At 41.7% G+C, this 16,535-nt stretch overlaps 1 protein-coding gene across 3 annotated transcripts in view; it reads left to right on the top strand.

Annotated features, from left to right (window-relative positions):
- The window catches only part of LOC139557959 (membrane-associated guanylate kinase, WW and PDZ domain-containing protein 3-like), a 153,665-nt gene that overhangs the window by 93,865 nt on the left and 43,265 nt on the right, over window positions 1–16,535 (top strand). For all 3 annotated transcript variants that reach the window (XM_071373350.1, XM_071373341.1, XM_071373345.1), the window contains exons 2-3: window positions 2,288–2,404; window positions 13,818–13,937. In XM_071373350.1, the coding sequence (XP_071229451.1) occupies window positions 2,288–2,404; window positions 13,818–13,937 (237 nt within the window). The remainder of the gene's footprint in view (window positions 1–2,287; window positions 2,405–13,817; window positions 13,938–16,535) is intronic.

Below are 16,535 nucleotides of genomic sequence, written 5' to 3' on the forward strand. Positions count from 1 at the left end.
CAAGGGGGGTTGTCGTGTTATTAGTATCGTTAAAGGTGAAAACTGTTATTTTATCAAATCAATTCTCTGTAATTATTATTATGTGATTAAACTAATCATGTAAATGTAATTAACCAGGATGTCGGGGCACCACGGAAAATGTTCATATTACAAAGTTAGAATTTTCTTAATATAACTCTTCAGATACTTTAATATCTGATCAATTAGTCTTCTATTAATTAATTATTATTATTACTTTCGTCAGTCTCATCTGAACGTCGTAAATTGTTGGTTATCTGCACGAACCCAGCCTTTACTATAAATCATCCATACACCAATTGGCTCAATTATTTATTTACTAACTAATTAAACAATTACAGAATATACAATACATAATAACATTATACCATCCCTAGTGGACTAAACAAAAACAGTTAGGTTATAACACTATAGATTCAGAGAGAAGAGAAGGGGGTTTTGGAAGGAAGACTAAGGAACATTGGTCTTTATCGGACCTGGGAAGCTATTCTCACATAAATACATATGCCACTAATGATCGCTCATCCGGAAAAGCAATGCATTGTATTTACGTGAAGCTGGTGATGTGATGCTCTGGTTTGCCCTGTCCTTTGTGGAATCTTCCGGGTCGTCGTGTGAGAAGTTCACATGGTCTGAGAGGTTCATCTCACTCTGGAGATTGGTCCACGTCGGTCAGTGTTCTCGTACTAGATTTGCTACCGTTCCAGCTGCAGTCTGTAAGGCTGTCATCTAGGACTCACTTCTTCTTGAGTGATCAATAGTTCAGAGTTCATACCATTTCATGTGGAGAGCAAGCTCCCATGTTTCCTGGCCTGTATGGTTGACATTAGAATTAGCCCTTTTAAACGTGAGGACAAATCCTAACGGTATTCGGAACTTGAGTGACTTTTCGTTATGTAGAGTGGATATTCAACTTTTCGCCACCACAGCTCACGCTGGGGTTTACTTAGTTCAATGTGAATTGGGTCACGGGGGCTCTTATAGAAATGTAGAAAAGGGGTTGGTTCATAATTTCCAACCAATGCCTATTCGCTTGGGTGTGGCTACTGACTTAGTTAAACTTTACTGGGAAGATGATTTTCTTATTTTAAAAGTTAACATCACATTACATCATTTCGCAAATAGCTTCATCTTTACTCATTCATTTTATACAAGAATTAGATGCAAACCTCATAACTGAGGGACCTGTATGAACAGAGTTAGCGTAATGTGGCTGTATTGTCTTTCATAAGGTCACAAACAAAACGGACCAGGTCGTAGTTGGCTTCTCCACCGACTGATTACACATTCTCCAAAATAGGAGTATTGTTCAATTCTCAAATTCTGGGATGTAGTAGAATTGGGCGGGAGAATCCCTTTGTCTTACTGTGAAACTCTCTCTCAATTGCATGGTCAGGGAGAGTCTCTGTGGTATTTACGACGTGGTTGTAAGGTCGTAAAACTGCTCCCCTCCCCTCCTAACATCTACCTGTTGTATTCGGCACATGTAAAAAATAAATGTTTTATTTTTGTTCAGTATATTACACCCTGCGCTGCATCCCCAATGTATCACCAGCTATATCTACTGTAGGGGGCTGTTCCTTTCTGAAAGGATGTATTAGTATTCATAGCCATGCATACAGAGTTGTGTTAAGCAGAGTTTTGTCCGCCCGGCAGAGAGTAGAGAGGAGAGAGAGAGGGAACATGATGATTACTGAAGCTCAGCGCCAGTCGAGCCATTTCAAAGCCACTTTTCCCCCCACTGTCAGCCAGGGGACTAGGCTCACATCCAAGACACTGAAGATCTTGTCTCTTCCTTCTCTCTCCACTCTTTCCTTTCTTTCTCCTCTTCATCTTTTCCGACTCCCAGCAAACTTTCACCTGCTTTCACAGGATGACTCTCAAGTTCCTGTCTCCTCTCAAACTTTGTGAACTTCCTCTGTTTTTACAAAGTCATTGGGGGGTTGGTTAGGAGATGCTCCTGAGAGTTTTCCGTTAAAAACTCTCACTCAAATTTTGCATTGAGACTTCACAGTTCCTTTGGAATATAAGCTTTTGGCCTATGCTTGGCTGTCATTGTTGCGGTGAGTGTCTATCATTGTATGCATATTATAGAAAACCTTTTTGTTGTCAGTTTTATTGTGTAGATGAGGGGCCTTCACAGGAGTGACTGATGGAAAGGGAAGGCATATTGATTGACCTCTAACCTCTTGTTTGACCTCTAACCTCTTGACACTGTAACTCTAGTACACTGGCCCTGTAATAACACTGTGTGTCTCTGTCTGCTCAGGGAAGGTTCTGAACACAGACCTGCGCCACTACCTTAGCCTGCAGTTCCAGAAGGGCTCGTTGGATCACAAGCTGCAGCAGGTCATCCGAGACAACCTCTACCTGCGCACCATCCCCTGTAAGTCTCCTCAATCTCTGCTCCTAGGCTTGCATGTGAAATGGTACCCTATCTCCTAGTGCACTACTTTTGACCAGAGCCTTATGCAGCCTAATGCACTAGAAGTTATAGGGTGACATTTCAGAGGCACACCTCACAACACCCCTCACACGGTCCCCTCACACGGTCCCCTCACACCACCCCTCACACCACCCCTCACACCACCCCTAACACCACCCCTCACACAGACACCTAACACCAACCCCCACACCACCCCTCACACGGACCCCTCACACACCCCCCCACACGGACTCCTCACACCACCCCTAACATCACCCCTCACACCACCCCTCATACGCACCCCTTACACCACCCTTCATACCACCCTTCACACCACCCCTTACAACACCACCCCTCACACCACCCTTCACACCACCCCTTACACCACCCCTCACACAACACACTTCATCGAGCCAGGTCTCGCACACACACCTAAAGCTCAACATGACAGCAAAAACTAAGAAATCCTCATAAACCCAGACGTTGCTCCAAATTGCAGTCTGTGATTGTGGTCTTTTATACGAAAGCTTTTACTCTGAGTGGTGCAAGATGTGTGTTATTGAAACAATCAATCTGCAAATGACATTCAATTTCAATTACTTTCAATCTGAGTGACCTTCAATCTGAATTACTTTCAATCTGAATTACCTTCAATCTGAATTACTTTCAATCTGAGTGACCTTCAATCTGAATTACTTTCAATCTGAATTACCTTCAATCTGAATTACTTTCAATGAGAATTACTTTCAATTTGCATTAACTTTGGTCTGAATGACCGTCAGAGCCTTCAGTTAAGAATAGATATAGAGGTGCTATCCTCTCCTCAATGGTCATAATAGATGTGTGCTAAGAGTAGGAAAGGAATGTGGTTCTGATAGAAGACAGGATGAACATTCATGGAGAACAGAAATCTTATCTCCAAATGATGTAGTAATTATGTCATTATTAACACACATTATGTGACAACATTTAGAGAATAATATTTACCATTTCATTTTTCCAAAGAAGGACCATCTCTAATAAGAACAGCAACATGTTTGAGCATACTTCAGGTTTTAGTCACACACAGTCCCACTGTTCCTCAGGCTATGGCAGACAGTTCTGCACTGCACTGTCACAAACACAGCGATAGGCTCCCTGCTCTCCCCCACAGGGCTGGAAGATGCTCTGTCTTGTAGAGTGGGGAATTGTAGGCAGAAGTGGGACATTTTTATGGGAAGTAAGCCACTTACCTCTCATGTATATTTACATTTTTGGAGAGGAGGAATATTTATCCCACTATCAATCAATCCCTTCTCTCAACCACTTTCGATCATATGTGAGTTGAAGATTTCTGCCTTCTCTTGGACAGTCAACGTACGTACAGTGGCTTGCAAAAGTATTCACCCCCCTTGGCATTTTTCTTATTTTGTTGCCTTTCAACCTGGAATTAAAATAGATTTTTGTGGGGTTTGTATCATTTGATTTACACAACATGCCTACCACTTTGAAGATGCAAAATATGTTTTACTGTGAAACAAACAAGAAATAAGACAAAAAAACTGAACTTGAGCGTGCATAACTATTCACCCCCCTCAAGTCAATAGTTTGTAGAGCCACCTTTTGCAGCAATTACAGCTCAAAGTCTCTTGGGGTATGTCTCTATAAGCTTGGCACATCTAGCCACTGGAATTTTTGCCCATTCTTCAAGGCAAAACTGCTCCAGCTCCTTCAAGTTGAAAGGGTTCCGCTGGTGTACAGCAATCTTTAAGTCATACCACAGATTCTCAATTGGATTGAGGTCTGGGCTTTGACTAGGCCATTTCAAGACATTTAAATGTTTCCCCTTAAATCACTCAAGTGTTGCTTTAGCAGTATGCTTAGGGTCATTGTCTTGCTGAAAGGTGAACCTCTGTCCCAGTCTCAAATCTCTGGAAGATTGAAACAGGTTTCCCTCAAGAATTTCCCTGTATTTAGCAACATCCATCATTCCGTCAATTCTGACCAGTTTCCCAGTCGCTGCCGATGAAAAACATCCCCACAGCACGATGCTGCCACCACAATGCTTCACTGTGGGGATGGCGTTCTTGGGGTGATGAGAGGTGTTGGATTTATGCCAGACATAGCGTTTTCCTTGATGGACAAAAAGCTCAATTTTAGTCTCATCTGACCAGAGTACCTTCTTCCATATGCTTCTTCCATATGCTTTTGCAAGGCACTGTACACCTGTTTGTGCCTGACAGTTTCTGTCTCCAGTCTGTGCTCCTAGTTTGTATACTTCCTTCGTCTTTCTTACTTTAGCTGGCAGAGTGAAAACTGTTCTTTCTCACTTTAAAGGTTGAGTTAGTAAGTGCATCATTCTATCAGTGCTGAATGTTTTATGTTGTGCTGTAATAGAATTCACTGTGTCTCTCTGTTGGTGTCACGCCCTGACCATAGTTTGCTTTGTATGTTTATATGTTTTGTTTGGTCACGGTGTGATCTGAGTGGGCATTCTATGTTGTATGTCTAGTTTGTCTGTTTCTGTGTTTGGCCTGATATTGTTCTCAATCAGAGGCAGGTGTTAGTCGTTGTCTCTGATTGGGAACCATATTTAGGTAGCCTGTTTTGTCATTGTGGGTTGTGGGTGATTGTCTATGTAGTGTTTTTGTGTCAGCACTATTATTCATTAGCTTCATGTTCGTTGTTTGTTATTTTTGTATAGTTTCGTTAAGTGTTCTCTGTGTTAATAAATATCAAGATGAACACTTACCACGCTGCATATTGGTCCTCTGATCCTTCAAACTTCTCCTCCTCAGATGAGGAGGACGACGAGCGTGACAATTGGTGTGTTTTCTCCAGAGACTAACCTGCCAGATCTCTCAGGGGATGGACACAGCTCCTTAGAACTCATCTCATGGCTATATGGGATTTTACAGACTTATTAGCGGATGGCGACAATCGTTAATTGCAGAATTAAATGTCTTATTCAGGGATCTACTTGTCTTCCTCCACACGTTTACAGTATCTTGTTTTATATTTCTCCCAGTCCTACAGTTAAGGTTCTAGATCACAGAGCTGCAATCCACCATCCATCAGCCTCTGTGGCCTCACCGCATCACTGTGAATCCATAATTCCCTCTGTGAATTAGTCTTAATGAGTGAGTGACTAGAGTGACTGAGACAGAAAGACTAAATTACTCTCCATCACTCTCTGTCTTTTAACCCCTTTCCGTCTCTCTGTTTCTGGCATTCTTGCCTTCCATATCTCTTACTTTCACTCCCTCTCTATCCCTCTCTCTTTCTCTCTTTCACTCTGAATCTTTTTTAATTCAATATGCTGAGATTAATAGAAGTCAGAGATCAACAAGCCTCACTCAAACATGCATTTTATTCATGTCTATACTTCCAGCATCTAGAATACACTGCTACCACACAAACCAACATACCTTTTGTGTTGGTTTGTGGGGTGGTAGTAAATATGGTGTGCTCCCATGTCACTGTGCCAATGACCTAGTTCCACAGCTCTAAGTGCTGTTGGTCAGAAACATCTATCTATCTGTCCTTTGCATCTGTGTAGTATACAGTCCTGGAAGGCTACTCGGTCCTTGTGCTTTTGAGAGCTAGCTTTCTATCACTTTGGGATGATAATAAAGATGATGCTCTGTTATAAAACCAAACATTACCCACTCCCCTTGGCGTGACCATGGCACAGCAGTATTATGGGCTCTGTGAGGGCAATGAAAGATGGGACAATCAGGAAGGGAGCGGGAGAGTGAGAGAGAGTGGGAGAAAGAAAGAGAGAAAGAGTGCTCACAGGACCTTACCGCATGCCATGGTAATCCCTGAGTCTCCTTCATTGGGCCTCAGACTGCCTCAGACTGCCTCCACATCCTCCAATATAACAAAGGCGCAGCAGGAAGCTCTTAAGAGCTCATAAGGGGACAAAGATGGGAGGCAGTCTCCGAGAGGGAAAAGGGCCCTTGGTCGCACTCAGTCCCAGTACGACTTCCCTTCCCTGAGGAGACACAGCCTCCTGAGCTCCCTCTCAGTGCACTCTCTTTTTCTGCTGGCTTATGTTGACTTGGTGAGAGGGGAGTGCAGTACTGCACCCGGCCAGTGTGTGGCATCAGTTAGGCTGTCGAAAGGCAACTGGCTCTGCTGATTGTGCTCTTGGTGACATAATACCATTGAGTTTAGTTTTTGGCATGAATATAGTTCACTGCCACGCAAAATTAGATTTTATTCTGAGATCTTTATAAGAAACATGCCATGGCCTTGAATTACATGATTTTCCTGAATTTGTGTTTTCACGTAATACCCTACTGGATACAGACGCCAATTCAACATCTATTCCACGTTGGTTCAATGTAATTAATTGAAATGACGTGGAAACAACGTTTAGTCAACCAGTGTGTGCCCAGTGGGACAGTTCTTGAATAAGCTGTTTTAAATTCCTGCACACTTATAAAAAATGTATCTTTAACCCATTTTCTCTTCTTCAAAGTAAATGCTATGGCCACAAAAGCACTGAGGCTCCTCGTTTTTGCAATACTTTTTTCCCTCTGTATTTGACACACGAATCCCAGTGGCATTTTCAAGTGCCAAGATGAAACAATGCAAAAAATGCCATGTTATATTTCTGGTTCTCTTTTTCTGAGTGAAACCGCCTCTGATGTCCCTGCTGTGGCGTGACTCTTTGTCTGTGTCTGTGGCATCGATGCTAGCCAGGTCTTAAAAAAGTAGGACCGCAGTATATGAAAGGCAGAGATTATGAAAGACTTGATGGAGTGCCAATTTGGGTCCAAGGTAGACACATATTCATGCATTCTCATTATCTCTCTCACACACACATACTGTACAAACACACACACACAGAAGCACACACACACACACACATTGCCAAGATTTACACCGCTGAGGGAGAAGTGCTTGCTTCAGATGAACGTGACCATGTGAATCAAGATTATTATAATGGAAACGTTATTATAATGGAAACTAATCATGAAAAAACTATTTTATAAACTGAAATAAAATAATTAACAAAACAGTTTGAGAAAACTAAAACTATACAGATACGATTTTATTTGACTGCAAAACTAACTAAAATAAAAACCATCATGAATTATGGTCCCCCTAAACTTTAGGAAAAAATCTAATGGGGTTTTCAAGCTTTTTTTTCTTCTAATGAGGTTTTCAAGTTTTTGAATCTGGCCGGCAAACAATGCCAGGTGTTGGCGATATTTCATATAGGTTGAGCTTGTGAATCACTATCACTAGCTATCACTTGCTAACAGAGTAGAAATATGATACTGTAGGTAGCTAGTCTAGCCAAAAGGCAAGCGCGGAGCGTGAACAATGGCGACAGCAAACCCTAAACCACCAGTGGTCGGTTGAGAGTTTCCTTCCAAATCAAACTGTATTCGTCAGGTACACAGTTTACAGCATGTATAAAAGGTGCAGTGAAATGCTTGTGTGCTAATTCCCTCAACATTGCAGTACAATAATCAAAAGTCAAATAAAAAATAACAAGGAACAGAAGAGGTAGTAATAGCATAGTAATGGCCTGATATGTACACAGTAGGATATACAGTATAGAAAATGAATTTGCTTTGTCAAGTATGACTGTATTTACAAAAATAAAGTGGGTACTAGTAGTGTCTTGGACACGCAGTTTAATAAATAGTATATAATAGAACAGCATTGTTGTGTGTGTGTGTGTGTGTGTGTGTGTGTGTGTGTGTGTGTGTGTGTGTGTGTGTGTGTGTGTGTGTGTGTGTGTGTGTGTGTGTGTGTGTGTGTGTGTGTGTGTGTGTGTGTGTGTGTGTGTGTGTGTGTGTGTCAGTGGAGGCTGGTGGGATGAGCTATAGGAGGACCGGCTCATTGTAATGGCTGGAATGGAATAAATGGATCAGAGTCAAACGTGGTTTCTATATGTTTGATACCGTTCCATTTATTCCACTCCGGCCATTACAATAGCTCCTCTGCTGTGTGTGTGTGTGTTAGCTGTACAAGACTGTGTGTGTGTGTGTGTGTGTGTGTTTGTTTGTTTGTTTGTTTATGCGTGGTTGTGGTGTGCGTGTGTGTGTGTGTTTGTTTGTTAATGCGTGGTTGTGGTGTGCGTGTGTGTGTGTGTTTGTTTTGTTAATGCGTGGTTGTGGTGTGCGTGTGTGTGTGTGTGTGTTTGTTTGTTTGTTTGTTTATGCGTGGTTGTGGTGTGCGTGTGTGTGTGTGTTTGTTTGTTAATGCGTGGTTGTGGTGTGCGTGTGTGTGTGTTTGTTTGTTTATGGGTGGTTGTGGTGTGTGTGTGTTTATGGGTGTTTGTTTATGGGTGGTTGTGGTGTGTGTGTGTTTATGGGTGTTTGCTTATGGGTGGTTGTGGTGTGTGTGTGTTTATGGGTGTTTGTTTATGGGTGGTTGTGGTGTGTGTGCTTGTGTGTAAGGGTTGGATGTGTGGAGAATGCAAATAGTCTCTTATGTGCAAATAGTCTCTTAGGTGTAGATAGTCACTAAGGTGCAAATAGTCACTAAGGTGCAGGTCTGTGCAGGGAGACAGATATGGTTAGCTGTTCAGCAGTGATGTCCTGGTTGTAGAAGCTGTCTCGGAGCATTGTTGTAGGGCCATATAAAATCACTTCGATTTTTTTGCCTGATTCTGTAATTTTTTTTCTCAAAAACGGTTTTCTGTGTTTTGTTGTTCATGGTTTTCGGTCTCAAAATCACACTTTTTAAATAGAAAAACAGACACATTGGATGTTCTAAGTGCTCAACAATGCTTAAACCACATCAGGAGACCACTTTTGAGGTCTGGGTGTAGTCGCCCTTAATTCAACTTCACACTAGCCAGAGACTGTTGTTTGGTTAGCGATGATTCTGTAGCGCTCATGTGATTGCTTGCTCATGTGATGTGTTTGCAAAACAAATGGCCACTGTATTGATGAAAATAATCATGATATCATTCTGCCAGGTAGGCATAGCTACTTTGTAGTTAACATTTCATTGAGAAGGTTTTTGGGGATCTTTCCCTCTACTAGAAGTCAGTTGTCATTACATTAGCAACATCACAAACGAGTACACAAAAAGGCAGACAAGCACTCACACAGAGACAGGGGCATTCCTATGCCATTGCCTCTTCAGAAAGTTGAAGGAAAATATGGATCACTGATGCAGTTTGTTCATGTCTTATAATAATCTTGGCCAAATTAATGCATTTTCTAATAAGTTCAAAACATTTTTAACATTGTTGAATTCCATTCTAATGTCTGGATTTCATGATTCTGTCCACGTTCTCCACAACGTACATTTTATTGTGTTCTACCTTTGGTCTGAGACCCATTCCTCGGATACCGCTTGCCAGATGGTAACAGAGTGAACAGTCCGTGGCTCAGGTGACTGGAGTCCTTGGTGGTCTTCCGGGCCTTCCTCAAGCACCGCCTGGCGTAGATGTACTGGAGAGCAGGGAGCTATGCCCCAGTGATGTGTTGGATCATCTGTACCACCCTCTGTACAGCCTTGCGGTTGAGGGCGGTGCAGTTGCCATACCAGGCGGTGATGCAGCCAGTCAAGATGCTCTCGATAGTGCAGCTGTAGAAATTTTTGAGGATCTGAGGGCCCATACCGAATTTCTTCAGTTGCCGGTAGAAGAGGCGCTGTTGTGTAATTGCTCCATGTGTGATTGGTCCAACATATTTCTTGCACCAGTCTAGGCGCTAATCCTTTAAAATCCAAGTCACATTGAGATTGACTTCATCATTTAAACCTTACCTAACCTATGACCTGACCCATGACCCAATCTGCATACCCTGCCCGTCATCAGTTGAGACACAGCATACTCTTGAATACAGGATGGGTTTCATTTCAATCATAGAAATATAATTCATAGAATGAACCTATCCCTTCAGACCACTGCAATAGCTGGTACACCATTGTCTTATTCTATTCTATTATTCTATGATCTATAGTTATGTGATTTCTTCCTATGGAAGATGGACAGTTTAATTTAGAACAATGGATATTTTCACTCAAGTTAGCATTCTCTGGTGTGTGGATCTCCAACCATCTTTGTTGTACCATTTAAAAGTAGACATTTCAATATAATTCACATTTTAGTAAATGTATTAGCCAAATCATGACACCCAGTTTGTATTCAAGAGTATGCTGTGTCTCCACAGATGGCGGGCACAACACAAACACCTCAGATTATGTAAATTAGGGTCTAAGATACAAAATGTAGTATACGAACATGAAAAATTGGAGTTTATGCATTTTTGGAATAATTGACGTAAAAAGTGACATATATATTTTGCACATGGCATAGCCTTCATTTCTCAGAACAAGAACAGACTGATGAGTGTCAGAAGAAAGTTCTTTGTTTCTGGCCTTTTTGAGCCTGTAAACGAACCCACAAATGCTGATGCTCCAGATTACATAACTAGTCTAAAGAAGGCCAGTTTTATTGCTTCTTCTATCAGTACAACAGTTTTCAGCTGTGCTAACATAATTGCAAAAGGGTTTTCTAATGATCAATTAGCGTTTTAGAATTATCAACTTGAATTAGCTAACACAACGTGCCATTGGAACACCAGAGTGATGGTTGCTGATAATGGGCCTCTGTACGCCTATGTAAATATTGCATAAAAAATCATCCGTTTCCAGCTACAATAGTCATTTACAACATTTACAACAATGTCTACACTGTATTTCTGATCAATTTGATGTTATTTTAATGGACAAAAAATTGCGTTTCTTTCAAAAACAAGGACATTTCTAAGTGACCCCAAACTTTTGAACGGTAGTGTATATACAGTACCAGTCAAAAATTTGGACACACCTACTCATTCCAGGGTCTTTATTTATTTTTCCTATTTTCTACATTGTAGAATAATAGTGAAGACATCAAACTATGAAATAACACATATGGAATCATGTAGTAACCAAAAAAGTGTTAAACAAATCAAAATATATGTTATATTTGAGATTCTTAACCACCCTTTGCCTTGATGACAGCTTTCCACACTCTTGGCATACTCTCAACCAGCTTCATGAGGTTGTCACCTGGAATAAATTTCAATGAAGAGGTGTGCCTTGTTAAAAGTTAAGAAGGAAAGAAATATCACAAATTAATGCGTTTGAGCCAATCAGTTGTGTTGTGACAAGGTAGGGGTGGTATACAGAAGATAGCCCTATTTGGTAAAAGACCAAGTCCATATTATAGCAAGAACAACTAAATGTTTATTTAAAAAAAAAAATGTAACCTTCATTTAACTAGGCGAGTCAGTTATGAACAAATTCTTATTTACAATGACGGCCGACCCCGGCCAAACCCGGACGATGCTGGGCCTATTTTGCGCCAACCTATGGGACTCCCAATCACGGCCGGTTGTGATACAGCCTGGAATCGAACACCTCAGACACCTCTTGCACTGAGATGCAGTGCCTTAGACCGCTACACCACTCGGGAGCCTCAAGCTCGGGAGCCTTAAGCAAAGAGAAACGACAGTCCATCATTATTTTAAGACATGAACGTCAGTCAATACAGAACATTTCAAAAACTTTTAAAGTTTCTTCAAGTGTAGTCGCAAAAACCATCAAGCACTATGATGAAACTGGCTCTTGTGAAGACCGCCACAGGAAAGGAAGAACCAGAGTTACCTCTGCTGTAGGCTATAAGTTCATTAGAGTTAACTGCACCTCAGATTGCAGCCCAAATAAATGCTTTACAGAGTTCAAGTAACAGACACATCTCAACATTAACTGTTTAGAGGAGACTGCGTGAATCAGGCCTTCATGGTTGAATTGCTGCAAAGAAACCACTACTAAAGGACACCAATAAGAAGAAGAGACTTGTTTGGGCAAAGAAACACAAGCAATAGACATTCAACCGGTGGAAACCTGTCCTTTGGTCTGATGAGTCTAAATTGGAGATTTTTGGTTCCAACATTTGTGCCTTTGTGAGACACAGAATAGGTGAACGGATGATCTCCGCATGTGTGGTTCCCACCATGAAGCATGGAGGAGAACATGTGATGGTGTGGGGGTGCTTTGCTGGTGAGACTGTCAGTGATTTATTTAGAATTCAAGGCACACTTAACCAGCATGGCTACCACAACATTCTGCAGCGATACGCCATCCCATCGTGTTTGTGCTTAGTGGGACTGTCATTTGTTTTTTAACAGGACACCTCCAGGCTGTGTAAGGGCTATTTGACCAAGAAGGAGAGTGATGGAGTGCTGCATCAGATGACCTGGCCTCCACAATCACCCGACCTCAACCCAATTGAGATGGTTTGGGATGAGTTTGGACCGCAGAGTGAAGGAAAAGCAGCCAAAAAGTGCTCAGCATATGTGGGAACTCCTTCAAGACTGTTGGAAAAGCATTCCTCATTTAGCTGGTTGGGAGATTGCCAAGAGTGCGCAAAGCTGTCATCAAGACAAAGGGTGGCTACTTTGAAGAATCTAAAATATATTTGGATTTGTTTAAAACTTTTTGGGTTATTAGATGATTCCATATGTGTTATTTCATAGTTTTGATGTCTTCACTATTATTATACAATGTAGAAAATAGTAAAAATTAAGAAAAAACCTGTGAATGAGTAGGGGTGTCCAAATTTTGGACTGGTACTGTGTATATATATATATTTTTTTACTAATCATTAAATAGATTGACAACCCTGTTTGTAAACTTTGTAAACTTTCAAATGATATCAAACTCAACTGTTTTTTCAGTGATGAAGACATGGATATCTGATGGTTGGGTAGAGTATGCAAAAGGGGTCAACTTTGAACACCTCTATCTCCTGAATGTTTTGACATTCAGGTCCAAAAAGTAACTGTATCATCACTTCTACCATTAGCAAACATGTATGGAATATTTCATTCAAATTAAATGGGTGGAGGAGAAAGTGATTAAATTCATATGGAACGACTATATTGACTGTGTTGGGGGTAAAAAGTTAGAAGTGTGCTCAAAGACTCTGCTCCCAAGTAGATACTCAGCACCCTCAAAGCAAAGCACAGTTCATCCTCATGTTTCCCTCAACAGGTTGACAATGGAATAGTTACAGTAGCAGCAATATTGGTGTGACATCTAAATGATGCTGCAGGTGAGATAGAGGCTTGGCATGTAGCGGTGCCCTCAGTAATTGCCTTATGGGGGACATTTTCAGGGACTAAAGTTGGCATAAGAAGACAGAAACAGACATCCTGTTAATGAGCGAATGCTGTGAACCCCCTAATGCTAATATCACACAATCCCCATGTCCTTTTCTTTGATCTATCTGTGATACCAGTGAGCACTAAATAGGCCCTCCCTCCATATGTTTCCTACCCTTGGCATCAGTGTTCATGGGCTCATTCTATATTCAATTGTTGTTGCATTCTCATATGCTCATGTTTGTATTTGTTTGTGTGATTAACAGGCACCACGCGGCTGCCCAGAGAAAGGGAGGTACCGGGTGTGGACTACAACTTCATCAGCGTGGAAGACTTCCGTATCCTGGAGGAGAGTGGCCTTCTGCTGGAGAGTGGAACCTACGATGGTGAGGATTCACTAAAGAAGCGTTCAATAATTGATTAATAAACTTAGTAGTCAGTTGTTGAATTAATTACAGCTGGCAAGAGTGAATTGCATTGGCCAAGGCTAAATAGATTTATCAGGCAAACATTATTAAGAGGCTTGTTAGAACTGAAACCTTCGATTCAAAGGAGGCGAGGATACTCAAGAGCCCTTGAGCTGCTCTATCCATTAAGAACTCCTTTAATCTGTAGAGCGGCAATGTGCTGAAAGGCTGCCCCACCTGATCACCAACCTCAGTAGATCCTCTGTAGATGTTTTAACCTGCTGAACTGTGTCTGGCCAGCTGACTCCACTACTGCAGAGGCAGAGGAGAAGCTATCTATGGTTTATTCATGTATTGATGGCCCTCTCTACCTATGAGGTTGCATGCTTCCAAAAACGACTGGCAGCTACCAGATCTCTTTATATGGCCTCCCATCCTTGCGGTATCCTCTCCGACAAAAGAGGTGTCCTCTTTATAAAGGAAAATCTGTTTAGTTTATGCCTTGGTGATGACACACTGAACTTGGCTGTTGTGTGAACTCCTGTATGTAACCATAGCAAATGTTGTTATAGCAGCAGACGACAGTTCATACATAGTAAAATACATATATATTTTATTTGCAGTGTTGACACAAGAATGGCTGTTTATGGGTTTTCCTGCTATTGTATGTAGTCACTCACAGTTGAATGAGTTGAATCAGTTTTACAGTTTTACTTTTTAATAGCACTTCAATGGCACATTAAGTACTCACCCTGCATTATGGGGTTGAATAGTCTCAGAGTATTTATGTCATGAAGAATTGGAGCCGAGGATTTTTCTCACATTGTCCGATGATTATGGCAATAACATGATAATGTCTTCTCTTTAAGCTCAGTCTTTCATACACCAAATTCTAGCTGCCTGCTGTGGAATCAGAATGGAATGGACTCAGGCTTTGAATGTTAGAGGAGCACCTCTGATCTAGTGATTGGCCCATATCACATATACTTCTCTCCAGTGTCTTTTATCTGGAGTAAGAGTCTTACCAACCAGACGCACAGGGTCTATGAAGGAGCTTGGCACTGGCAGGTCCTGACTGTTGACAGTTTCAAGTTCAAGTTTCATGCACAACTCAAAACCCAATAATGTACATTATTACTAGAAAAAAAGTAAAATAAGAAATGTGAAATACACAATAAAGTAAGTAAGCATAGTATATACAGGAAATATACAGTTCCAATACCATATTTGCAATGCGCAGTGATACTGGAGTGATGGAGGTAGATACAGTGCATTCGGAAAGTATTCAGACTTTTTCCAAAATTTGTTACGTTACAGCCTTATTCTAAAATTGAATAAATATTTGTTTTACCCATCAATCTATACACAATACCCCATAATGACAAAGCAAAAAAGGGTTTTAGAAATGTTTGCAAATGTATTAAACATTTAAAACAGAAATACCTTATTTACATAAGTATTCAGACCCTTTGATATGAGACTTTAAATTAAGCTCAGGTGCACCCTGTTTCCATTGATCATCCTTGAGCTGTTTCCACAACTTAATTGGAGTCCACATGTGGTCAATTCAATTGATTGCACATGATTTGGAAAGGCACACGACTGTCTATATGAGGTCCCACAGTTGACAGTGCATATCAGAACAAAAAATTGTCCGTAGAGCTCCGAGACAGGATTGTGTCGAGGCACAGATCTGGGGAAGGGTATCAAAAAATATCTGCAGCATTGACGGTCCCCAAGAACACAGTTGCCTACATCATTCTTCAATGGAAGAAGTTTGGAACCACCAAGGCTCTTCCTAGAGCTGGCCACCCGGCCAAACTGAGCAATCGGGGGAGAAGGGCCTCAGTCAGGGAGGTGACCAAGAACCTGATGGGCACTCTGACAGAGCTCCAGAGTTCCTCTGTAGAGATGGGAGAACCTTCCAGAAGGACAACCACATCTGCAGCACTCCACCAATCAGGTCTTTATGATAGAGCCAGACAGAAGTCATTCCTCAATAAAAGGCACATGACAGCCCGCTTGGAATTTGCCAAAAGGCACCTAAAGGACTCTCAGACCATGAGAAACAGCATTCTCTGGTCTGATGAAACCAAGATTGAACTCTTTGGCCTGAATGCCAAGCGTCACATCTGGAGGAAACCTGGCACCATCCCTAAGGTGAAGCCTGGTGGTGGCAGCATATGTTTTTCAGTGGCAGGGACTGGAAGACACGCCAGGATCGAGGGAGATATGAATGGAGCAAGGTACAAAGAGACCCTTGATGAGAACATGCTCCAGAGCACTCAGGACCTCAGACTGGGGAGCAGTTTCACCTTCCAACAGGACAACGACCCTAAGCACACAGGCAAGACAATCCAGTAGTGGCTTCGGGACAAGTCTCTGAATGTCCTTGAGTGGCCCAGCCAAAGCCCGGACAGGAACCCTATCGAACATCTCTTGAGAGACCTGAAAATAGCTGTGCTGCGACGCTCCCCATCCAACCTAACAGACCTTGAGAGGATCTGCAGAGAAGAATGGGAGAAACTCCCCAAATACAGTTGTGCCAAGCTTGTAGCATCATACCCAAGAAGATTC

This window comes from Salvelinus alpinus, chromosome 2 (genome assembly GCF_045679555.1).
Source record: "Salvelinus alpinus chromosome 2, SLU_Salpinus.1, whole genome shotgun sequence".
Classification (NCBI taxonomy): Eukaryota; Metazoa; Chordata; class Actinopteri; order Salmoniformes; family Salmonidae; genus Salvelinus; species Salvelinus alpinus.